Source organism: Anolis carolinensis, chromosome 3, assembly GCF_035594765.1.
Source record: "Anolis carolinensis isolate JA03-04 chromosome 3, rAnoCar3.1.pri, whole genome shotgun sequence".
Taxonomy (NCBI): domain Eukaryota; kingdom Metazoa; phylum Chordata; class Lepidosauria; order Squamata; family Dactyloidae; genus Anolis; species Anolis carolinensis.
Genome location: NC_085843.1, coordinates 26,792,940 through 26,804,677, shown reverse-complemented (window position 1 = coordinate 26,804,677; position 11,738 = coordinate 26,792,940). Strand labels below are relative to the sequence as shown.

Below are 11,738 nucleotides of genomic sequence, written 5' to 3'. Positions count from 1 at the left end.
GAAAACCACACCTCTGAAATAATTAAGTTTGTTTTAATAGATGACCTTTTTGAGACATATCTTCTGGGTTTCAATCCAGATGAGGAGAGAAAGAAGGGAGCAGGCAGGATGCTGTCACCACACAGTGTATCAAGGGGAGAGAAGATGCCAAAATATCTATCCCAGTAAGAACAGCAAAAAAGCACTCTATCGTATAGTTAAGCTAAATTCATTTTTCCCGAAGGGTAAACCATAAATCAAGACAGACCAGAATATACTGCAGAAGGTGGTGTCTAAGATGTACCATGGAAAGGATTTGCTACCATACCAACACTGTGACAACTTTTTAAACGATCCGGTGATAAAATAAGTTACGGCACATCACCTTGGTCTTGGTCACCACAAAAGGTATCTTAGTCCAAATTTAATGTAAGAAAAAAGGCTGTTACACTTGGAAAATGTCGACAGAGAGAGAAAGAGAGAGAAAGATACAACCCAAAACATTCCTATGGAGTAACAACCCCCCTTTCCCTCCTATAGATATAGATAGATATAAGATATAGAAGCATAGCTAAACTGTTTGGCATTCACAGCTTTGCAGGGCACAGGGTATGTAATACTGCAGAGAGAGAGAGAGAAAGCGAAAAAAAGAGGGGAATCGGCATTGTGTGGTGGGAGGTCATTTTTCTTACTTACGGAAGCAAGGGTTGGTATTTAAACATGAAACAAAAGCCAATATCCTAAAATGATAGTGGTTTGGTTTAAAAAAAGAGGAGGGGAAAGAGAAGATGATTATTGACAGGATAACCCTTACATCTCATTCGTTGTTCATTGCCAACTGGGGAAAGGACAATCCCACCCTGCAATGCCATTGAGAGGAAACTCTAAATTCCCATTGATAAGTCGCCTTGCCTTTCCGTTTCTGCTCCATTCCCACCCCACCCCCTTCAGCTCTCCCTCCCTTTTCTCATTCTTATCAGTCGGATTTCAGAACAGTCCTTTAAATACCATGACACTTAAAACAGAATTCCCAATAAAAAGAGAATCAGGAAATATAGATCATCTGGATCGTTTGGATGCATACACCGCAAATGTACTGCTTGCACCATTCCTTTCAGGGTAGGTTATTTATATATTTGGTAGCACAGTGCCGCTCTCCCTCCCTCCCTCCCTCTCACCCAAACCATATCTTCTCTAAAAGGAATAAATAAATAAAGACGCAGCCTTCCTCCTTGCAAAAAGTCAATGGGAAAAAAAACGCAGTGCAATTTGTCATGCGTTTGGATTCTGGTTCGCTGGTTTGGTTCTTAGTAATAATATTATTTGTCTTCTTCTTTATCTTCTTCTTCTTCAAGATTATAATAATAATAATAATAAGGGCTCAAATATGTACAAGCACCAAACACTGTCTTTTGGCGGAGTCCCCACAAAAAATTAAAACCAATCGGTCGATAAAATCAAGACAATACCACTGTTTGCAAAAGCCCCGGCGTGTCTGATTGTGTGTCCGAACACGATTGGGGGCGCGTGCTCCGGGGTTCGGGGTCAGTACACTGGACACTAGAATCCCGAGTGGATCTTCCCAGCCTGGACAACTCTCCCCCTTGGGGTATTTCAAAGGGCTGGCCAACCCCAGCACTGCTAGCACTGCTGCAGTGGTCGCGCTCGTACTCCTCCTGAGCCTTCTGCATCTTCCGCTTCTTCATCTTCCTCTTGTGGACGTGGAAGGTGATGAGGGAGAGCAGGATCAGGCAGAGGATGAGGGCCACCAGGACGATGAGCACCACCGTGGAGGAGAAGGACTGGAAGAGCTGCTCCATCTGGGTGACGCAAGTGCCGCTGCTGCTGCTGGCGTTGGAGGAGCCCCACGTCCAGTTGGAGAGGCAGGGCGGCAAGGAGAGCCTCAACTCCTTGGAGAGCTTGGCATTCATGGAGGAGGCTTTCTGGAAAGGCAGGACCCCTCCTCCTCTCCCTGCAGATGGGCTTGAAATGGGATGCCGGCAATGGGACCCTGGCTGAGGAAATGCTTTGCTCTCTCACTCTCTCCTCCTCCTTCTTCACCAGCCTGAAAAGGAAAAAAGAAGGAGTGTTCTACCATGGCTTTCCAGAAGAGACCCAGCCCTCCCCAACCTTATTTCTCCCTCTCCCCAGTGGGAATCCTTGCAGGCATGATATCCCCTCAAAAAGCAAACTGACTCCAATGGGTCCACAGAAGCCGGAGGGACTAATACAAAGCAAGACTGCATTATGTTGTCGAAGGCTTTCATGGTCAGAATCACTGGGTTGTTGTGAGTTTTCCATGCTGTGTGGTCATGTTCCAGAAGCATTATCTCCTTACATTTTGCCCACCTCTATGGCAAGCATTCTCAGAGATTGTGAGGTCTGTTGGAAACTAGGCAAGTGGGGTTTATATATCTGTGGAAGGTCCAGGGTGGGAGAAAGAACTCTTGTCTGCTGGAGGCAAGTGTAAATGTGGCAATTAATCACTTTCATTAGCATTGAATAGCCTTGCTGCTTCCTGCCTGGGGGAATCCTTTGTTGGGAGGTGTTAGCTGGCCCTGATTGTTTCTTGTCTGGAATTCCCCAGTGTTTTTACCATACATCAAGGGAACCACTGACCGCATAGGGAAGCTGATGAAGAAACTCAACCTACAAACTATCTGCAGACCAACTAAGAAAATCCAACAAATGCTACATTCAGTAAAGGGCAAGAGGGATCTTCTCACCTCTGCAGGAATCTACTGTATACCATGCAGCTGTGGACAAGTCTACATAGGGACCACCAAACACAGCATCGCACAGACATGAATCAAGGAACACGAAAGGCACTGCAGACTAACTCAACCAGAGAAGTCAGCCATGGCAGAGCACTTGATGAACCAACCTGGACACAGCATATTATTTGAGAACACAGAAATGCGGGACCACTCTAACAACCACCATGTGAGACTGACTACATAGAGAAGCCACTGAAATCCACAAGCATGCGGACAATTTCAACAGAAAGGAGGAAACCATGAAAATGAACAAAATCTGGCTAACAGTATTTTTTTTTTAAAACAACTCTAAAACCAGGACAGCAAAAAAAAGCAACACTCAAAAAGCAGGGGAATTCCAGACAAGTTTCAATCAGGGCCAGCTAACACCTCCCAACAAAGGATTCCCCCAGGCAGGAAGCAGCCAGGCCTTGAAGCTGCAAGGCTTTTCAATTATTAATCAAGGTGATTAATTGCAACATTCAAACTTGCCTCCAACAGACAGTTCTTCTTTCTCCCACCCTGGACCTTCCATAGATCTAAAACCCCATTTGCCTAGTTTCCAACAGACCTCACAACCTTTGAGGATGCCAGTCATGGATGTGGGCGAAAAGTCAGAAGAGAATGCTTCTGGAACATGGCCAGGCAGCCCGGGAAACTCACAGCAACCCAGAAAAGAAGGGGCGTTCTACCATGGCTTTCCAGAAGAGACCCTCATTTCCCCTTAGAGCCCCCTCCCCAGTGGGAATCCTTGCAGGCACAATGTCCCCTCGAAATGCAAACAGGCTTCCACGGGGAGGTGGGTCCACAGAAGCCGGAGCCTCATGCAAAGCTAGACTGCATTATTCTAGCTGCGGTCGTCTTCCAACTCCATGATTCAGGATAATATGAATCCCAACGCCCATGAAAAAAGGGGAGAAAAGAAGAGGAAACACACACATGCAAGACCGAGGGATAGCTTGATTGCAATACGTTCAATTGGCCGACCCTCTTGGAAGGCTCTTTTTGTGTGTTTTTGGCAAATTATTCAGCAGCTTGGTCCTTCCCTTCGTCCAGAGCCTGGCAAAGTTTGCACTTGGGCAATGGGCAGCAGCATCTCCTTTCTTTCCTGGAGCTTCCCCTTCCCTTCTGTGCCCAATCCAAAGGCCAGCCAAACCCCGCACGGTGCCACCCAGACCTCTTTCTTCCCTTGCTCCTTCTCCTTCTCCTTCCCCTCCGACCCGCCTTCCCTCAGCCTCACCTGCGCCCGTCGGGAGGGGAAGCGGTGCCCGGTCGGGAGCCCACGCTGGGTCCGGCTGCTGCGGGAGGCGCGGACTGAAGCCAGCCGAGCCCGCCTCCGAGACTATAGCCAGCCCGGGCGGTGACGTCACGCAGCCCGCACCACTCCGTTGAGTAGGAGCCTTCCTTCGGGGAAGAGACCAAGCCCAGGGCGCCTCTGACCCGTGGAGCCGAAAGCTGGAAGGGAGCCCGAGGATCACTCACCCAGGAAAAGCCCTCCCGACGAGAGAGATGGAAGGAAGAGGCCTCCAAGGGCCATCCAGTCCCACCCCCTGCCAAGAAGAAGGAAAATTGCATTCAAATCACCCCAACAGATGACCATCCAGCCTCTGCTTAAAAGCCTCCAAAGAAGGAGCCTCCACCACACTCTGCGGCAGAGAGTTCCACTGCTGAACAGCTCTCTCTCACAGTCAGGAAGTTCTTCCTAATCTCCTTTCCTGTAGTGTGAAGCCATTGTTCTGTGTCCTAGTCTTCAGGGCAGCTTGCTCCCTCCTCCCTATGACTTCCCCTCACATATTTATACATGCCCCTGGTGGCACAGTGTGTTAAAGTGCTGAGCTGCTGAACTTGCGGACCAAAAGGTCCCAGGTTAAAATCCCAGGAGTGGAATGAGCGCCCGCTGTTAGCCTCAGCTCCTGCCAACCTAGCAGTTCAAAAACATGCAAATGTGAGTAGATCAATAGTTACTGCTCCAGCGGGAAGGTAACGGCGCTCCATGCAGTCATGCCGTCCACATGACCTGGAGATGTCTATGGACAACGCCGGCTCTTCAGCTTAGAAATGGAGATGAGCACCAACCCCCAGAGTTGGTCACGACTGGACTTAATGTCAGGGGAAACCTTTACCTTTACCTTTTTATCATGTCTCCTCTCAGACTTCTCTTCTGCAGGCTAAACATACTCAGCTCTTTAAGCCACTCCTCATAAGGCTTGTTCTCCAGACCATTGATCATTTGAGTCGCCCTGATCTGGACACTCTAGACAAAGATGAAGTATTTGGCCACATAATGAGAAGACAGGAAGGCTTGGAGAAGATCATGATGCTGGGGGGGAAAGGAAGGAAAAAGGAAGAGGGGCCGACCAAGGGTAAGATGGATGGATGGTATCCTTGAAGTGACTGGCTTGACCTTGAAGGAGCTGGGGGTGGCGACGGCCGACAGGGAGCTCTGGCATGGGCTGGTCCATACGGTCTTGAAGAGCCGGAAGTGACTGACTGAATAAACAACAACAATCTCCGGACACATTTCAGCTTATCAAGCACCCTTCAAGTGCGGTGCCCAGAATTGGACACGGTATTCCAGGTGTGGGTTGACCAAGGCAGAATGGCTGTTAGGAATTGTGGGAGTTGAAGTCCAAAACACCTGGAGGGCCCATGTTTGCCCATGCCTGTCCTAGAGCTTTACTTCCAGACTCTGTTAGGCACCCTTCTCTGGATTCTGTTCCAGCTTGCTCATGAATGTTAATTATTCTATAACTCACAGATGCCTCAGGTGACAATTTTTAGGTGGTGCTAAAGGGGCACCAATGCCAGGCCCCGGCTATTTCCCTCCATTGCCCCGATGGTCACTTTAGTCCCATTAATTTCAGCAAGTCTAGCCCAAGTGTGATTAACTCTGGATCAAACCTGCAGACAGACCTTTTGGGCACAATCAGCCACCACGCAGCACGAGCAGCTGCTTGACTGTGAGAATATCTAGGGTACATTTTATAAATAAAAATTAAATATATGTATGCTATGAGCACAGATGGCCTCTTAAATCAAGACAAGCAAAATCTTGAAAGTGCTTGGAGGAGGCAGGAGAGGGAGAAGGTCCTAGAGAACAGACATGAGCAGTTGCAGTTTTGTGGTTTTTGACAGAGAAAATTAAAGAATTTGTAAAACTACAACTCATGTGATTCCATAGCATTTGGCCAGGGCAGTTAAAGTGGTGTCAAACTGCATTAATTCTATAGTGTGGATGGACCCTAAATTGCTAAATCAGTAATCACTAATTCACTAATAGATGAATGGCACTAATGAGATAATGGTGCATATAACTTTAAGCTTAGCTACATTCTGCCTCCCTGATACAGGATATATGTAATTGTCTTATTTTTTTCAGCCCTGGTCAAACCTCTTAGGTTGCAAAAGTGGACTGGGAGGAACGGAGTATTTTTCAGACTTTCTCAGTGCATTTATGGGTTTCATTTTCATAAACAAGGTCTCGTGTTATTTTAACTGCAGAAATATAAAGAAAAGAAAGCTATTTACCTTCCAACAAAGGATTCCTCCAGGCAGCAAGCAGCCAAGCTTTGAAACTACAGGGCTATTCAATGCTAATCAAGGTGATTAATTGCAACATTCACACTTGCCTCAGATAAGAGTTCTTTCTCCTACCCTGGATCTTCCATAGATATATAAACCCCACTTGCCTAGTTTCCAACAGACCTCACAACCTCTGAGGATGCCTGCCATAGATGTGGGTGAAACGTCAGGAGAGAATGCTTTTGGAACATGGCCCTACAGCCTGGAAAACTCACAGCAACCCATATATAAAGAAAACCGTACAGGCAGAAGTTTCCCCAATCTTCAAATGCCTGAGTCAATAATTTTGAAGACATTGAGATGATGGGCACACATAGCATCGACTGTATCAAAGTATTTAATAACCAATTCATTGAAGATCTATGTAGAAATGTATATCACATTTCTTTGCTATTTTGTACTGAGTTGCAACGTCCTTATCCTTAGGCCTGCTGTCACTAAATGTGTATAGAAGGAAATACAGGCTACATGTTGTATTATATTCAGAAGGATGATTGTCTTAATGACCATCATCCTTCTGAAGACAGAAGCATCAAAACAGTCAAACATCTGAACTACAGGAAAACTCAGCACATGATTTCTGCTGTAAATCCTGAATACTCTGTGCAATTTGTTTCTTGTTGGGATGAGTCCTTCTTATAGGGATGGCAGCACAGAACTAAATAGTATATGTCTGCAAGTTGCATGAGACATATGCACATTATAAATAATACTGTCCTCCATTTTTTAAATCATATCAGAAGCGGCTTGAGGACATACTGCAAGTAACTTCTGGTGTGAGAGGATTGGCCGTCTACAGAGATATTGCCCAGGGGACTCCCGGATGTGTTACCATCTTCTTGGGAGGCTTCTCTCATGCCTCTGCAAGCTAGAGCTGACAGACAGGAGCTCACCTCTTCTTGCGGATTCGAACCAGCAACCTTCAGGTCAACAATCCAACCTTTAGGTCAGCAGTCCAGCCGGCACAAGTGTTTAACCCATGGCACCACTGCGGCTCCTCCATGCTTCAGATAAAAAATTATCTAATGCTTTAGATAAAACAGATGAATACTTATTGACAGACTCTAATGTTCAAATGTATCATTGTGAATCGAACAGTTCAGTTTTCTCCTACCTTCACGTTCTTTGAAGTCTCAAGGTTTTTTTAAAAAAAGAATTTTGTAATTTTTATGGGTTCTTATCAAAATGAACTGAAATCAGATTTCTATGATCTGCAGTAGACAAATTCAATAGGGGGCTCTGTTGTCCCTGTCTGTTATGCAGTTATGGAAGTGTCAAAAAAACTAAAGTAAAAAGAGATGACAGGTCTAATTCCATACTAGAAACATGTTTGAATATCCAGGGAATTCAAATAGACTTTGAAGACCTGAATGTGCAAACATCTCACTTTGGGCTTTCAAATTTTTTTTAAAAAAAACCTTAAATTCATTCTGTAATATCTATGAATTTCTTTTAAAAATAACTAAAGAAAATTCCACTTATACCTATTTAGTGGAATGAGTTTTTAAATCAGGCTGATTGCACATTGAAGATATGAAATAAGCGGAAATAGTGGAAAACAAGTTTTCAGAAGCTGAACAAATGAAGAAACAATGCCAAAACTGCTGTTTGTCTGGGATACTCTGTGATCTAAGCATCATCTGGATTTCCTTTGATATGTGACTGCCCCAGTCACTTTTGCCTTTTGATGCTATTTTGACTGAATTTGATTAGATGTGAACCAGGTTATTCATACCTAAGGGACTTCTGTATGCAATTTAAAAATGAGAAAGATTTGGATGAAACGTCTCCAGGATTATTCACAGGACACTGAGATTTGACTAAGTATGTATTTGGATATCTAACCTAAATCAGAATGACATCAAAACTTGTGAGGATGTCTGTGTGTTTTGATGGAAAACTCACTCTTTGCATTCCTCAAAACAGAGTGAAGGCAGAGGACAACACAAACCAACCACGGCTATACATATATTTCTAACCATCACTATGCAAACAATTCCTTAATTATGGGTGCTTTTATTCTACCCTCTCTGCCAGGCAAGTTAAGTATATTTCTCTATTTTTAAAAAGTCTGTTACAAAATTTATTCTGGTTTTGCTAGTTGTAAGGAGTGGCAAGAGGCTATATAGGTCACTGGAGATATGGTTCAGCAACACTGCTCTGCCTTCTGATGGTTCACTAGACATTGCCTGCTCACTTTCTCAAGTATATCTACACCATAGGGCGAGAAAGTTGTTTTCTTAAATAAGACCCAAAATTGTCAAAAAGATGGATTCAGTGCTATACAGCGTAGTACCATGGGATGGGTATATGCATTTCCCACTACATACACATAAGCCTGGTAGTTTAGTTTTTATTGGATAACATTTCAAAGCCCTGTTTACTGTTCTGTCTTTGTCACAAAATAATATATACAGTAGAGTCCCACTTATCCAACATAAACGGGCCGGCAGAACGTTGGATAAGCGAATATGTTGGATAATAAGGAGGGATTAAGGAAAAGCCTAATAAACATCTAATTACATTATGATTTTACAAATTAAGCACCAAAGCATCATGTTTGACAACGAATTTCACAGAAAAAGCAGTTCAATACACAGCAATGTTATGTAGTAATTACAGTAGAGTCTCACTTATCCAACATAAACGGGCCGGCAGAACGTTGGATAAGCGAATATGTTGGATAATAAGGAGAGATTAAGGAGAAGCCTATTAAACCTCAAATTAAGTTATGATTTTACAAATTAAGCACCAAAATATCATGTTATACAACAAATCTGGAAGAAAAAGTAGTTCAATATGCAGTAATGCTACGTAGTAATTACTGTATTTACGAATTTCGCACCAAAATATCATGATATATTGAAAACATTGACTACAAAAATGTGTTGGATAATCCAGAACGTTGGATAAGCGAGTGTTGGATAAGTGAGACTCTACTGTATTTACAAATTTAGCACCAAAACATCACAATGTATTGAAAACACTGACTACAAAAACACGGACTACTAAAAGGTAGACTGTGTTGGATAATCCAGGATTTTGGATAAGCAAATGTTGGATAAGTGAGACTCTACTGTATACACTATTTCATCCTAGCATGTCTCGTTTTTGTTTTGTTTTTACCACCTTGCCATTGTGTTTCATTGTTTGCTTATGTTATAGCTTCATGCTCCAAAAGGATAAACAACTCTAGGCTAGCTTCCTAATTCAACACTAAAAATGTCAATAAAGACTAAAAACAATAAGATATCATTAAATAAAAACCTAAATATGTGCAATTCTACCATCATTCATACATTTTAAGGATTTTAAGGACATTCATACATTTAAAAGCCTTGGGAAATAATATAAAAATAACAACAGCCTTTGCTTGATGGCACGCAGACATAAGGCTTGATGAACCGCTCTTGACAAGGCATTCCGTAAATGAGATACCCCGACTGAGAAAGCCCTCCTCCTAGCTTCCCCATGGCTGGTGGCAGCAGCATCCACAGGAGTGTTCCTGAAGATTATCTGAGTGTTCATGTCAGATAATCCTTCAGGCTCTCAGCTATGAGTTTGTTTATATTGACAAAAAAACCTGATATCATATTGAATCCATTGCTGGCTGTTGCTACAAAATACAAGAACTTCCAGCAAGTATTCTGGGTTTTATGACCTTAACCCAACTTTGCTCCACTTTAAGCAAAGTCAAGGATACTCTAGAGTTTTCAATAAACTCTGGAGTTTCTAGCGGCTTTACTACAGTCTTGACATCTTTATTGGGTCCATTTCAGTCAGATCCCTCGTCCAGAGAGACATCAACACACCTCTCTTTCTCTGAACTAAGCAGAACAGAGGAAGGGGATTAACTGCCTCCATGTTGAGATTGGCACTTCTGACCAGCCATGGAGCTCCCCATGCAAGAAGAAGGTGGTCACCTTGCTATTTGCCCTTATTGACATCAGCAAATGCAAGAGGTCCTAACAAAGAGCTCCAACCTAGCCCAGCTGGATCAGCTGGATACTGGCTCCAGATTCATCGTGATGTGCTGGGTCTGGGGTAGCTCTGCAGCAGATATGCATCAGAGTAACCTGTCAAGTGTAGACGTGGTCCAAATCAGTCTTTATAATTAGCCACTAGCACTTTGGATTATGTCTAGACTGGGGCCAGAATACCTATATGGTTCGCATACATATTCTCATACATGAGTCTGCTTCTGCTGTGTGATCTTCTGGTAAGGACCTTGTCTTTGTTCCACTCTTACTATATTTGGTGGGCACAACAATGTGAATAGCTGTCTTCTCAACAGCTATTCACAGGCTCTACAACCCCTTTTTAGAGCACTTCAATTTCTTCTCCTTCTGCTATCTTTTTCACAGGCAGGTGAATACTTTTTTGTTTGGCAGACCTATGATAACTGATTGCCCAGAAGGAATATGGTCTTTCAGGGCATACTATACTGTTTATTTATTGTTTTCTATTTCATGTTTTTGCTTTTAATTATTTTTATTTGTTTTTTGTGTGATATGGGACAATTTGTGGTGTAGTGTTTTGAATGTTGGACTACCACTTTGAAGACCAGAGTTCAGGTCCCTGCTTGTCCATGGAAAATACTGGATAACCTTGGGCAAACCACACTCTCAGCCTCAGAAAACCCTTCAGGGTCACCATGCATCAGAAACTACTTGAATGTACACAACAATGAATTTAAAAGCTGTATCTGCTTTAATCTTTGCCAGGTGTTTTGGGGGAAAAGAAGAAAAACTGAAATTCCCAGGTCCAGTTAGCATCAAGATGCCCATATTTCCAATTCCCAAAGAGTGTTTACAAAGAGTTTCCAAAGGCAGCCTGACATATAGTGCATTGCAATTGTTTCATCCTGAAATATACTACTATGCCATTGTTATTTGGTGCAGTAATGAGATAATTTGTCCTCCTTTTCAACCACTGACAATGCAGCAAATTCAGCAGGACTGGTCTACTATTATCCAGAGTGAGACAATTGCTTCAGATAGCAAATGCATGTGCAGCGTCCCAGCCATTTCCTTCTTCCATTCTACTTGCCATGAGTCCTCTACACCAGGGGTCCCCAAACTAAGGCCCGGGGGCCGGATGCGGCCCTCCAAGGTCATTTACCTGGGCCCCGCCCTCAGTTTTAGACTTAGGCTCCGGCTTGCCCAAAGTCTGAAATGACTTGAAGGCACACAACAACAAAAATCCTACTTAACTTGACTATCTCATTGGCCAGAAGCAGGCCCACGCTTCCCATTGAAATCCTGAAAGATTTACAGTATGTTGGTTAAAACTGTTTTTAATTTTTAAATATTGTATTGTTCTTTCATTTACTAATATTGTGCTATGGTAATAATATAATATATTGTATGTACATACAACTTGTAAGCCACTCTGAGTCCCCTTCGGGGTGAGAGAGGATGG

The 11,738-nt window shown here is 43.4% G+C and overlaps 1 protein-coding gene across 1 annotated transcript; it reads right to left on the bottom strand.

Annotated features, from left to right (window-relative positions):
- Positions 1 to 798: 798 nt before the first annotated feature.
- c3h11orf87 (chromosome 3 C11orf87 homolog) lies at positions 799 to 4,133 on the bottom strand. The gene is made up of 2 exons (XM_008107962.3): positions 3,976 to 4,133; positions 799 to 2,044 (listed from the first exon to the last, which is right to left on the bottom strand). Exon 2 carries the CDS (start codon positions 1,908 to 1,910, stop codon positions 1,437 to 1,439), a length of 474 nt encoding a protein of 157 aa, XP_008106169.2. The 5' UTR covers positions 1,911 to 2,044; positions 3,976 to 4,133; the 3' UTR covers positions 799 to 1,436.
- Positions 4,134 to 11,738: the final 7,605 nt, after the last annotated feature.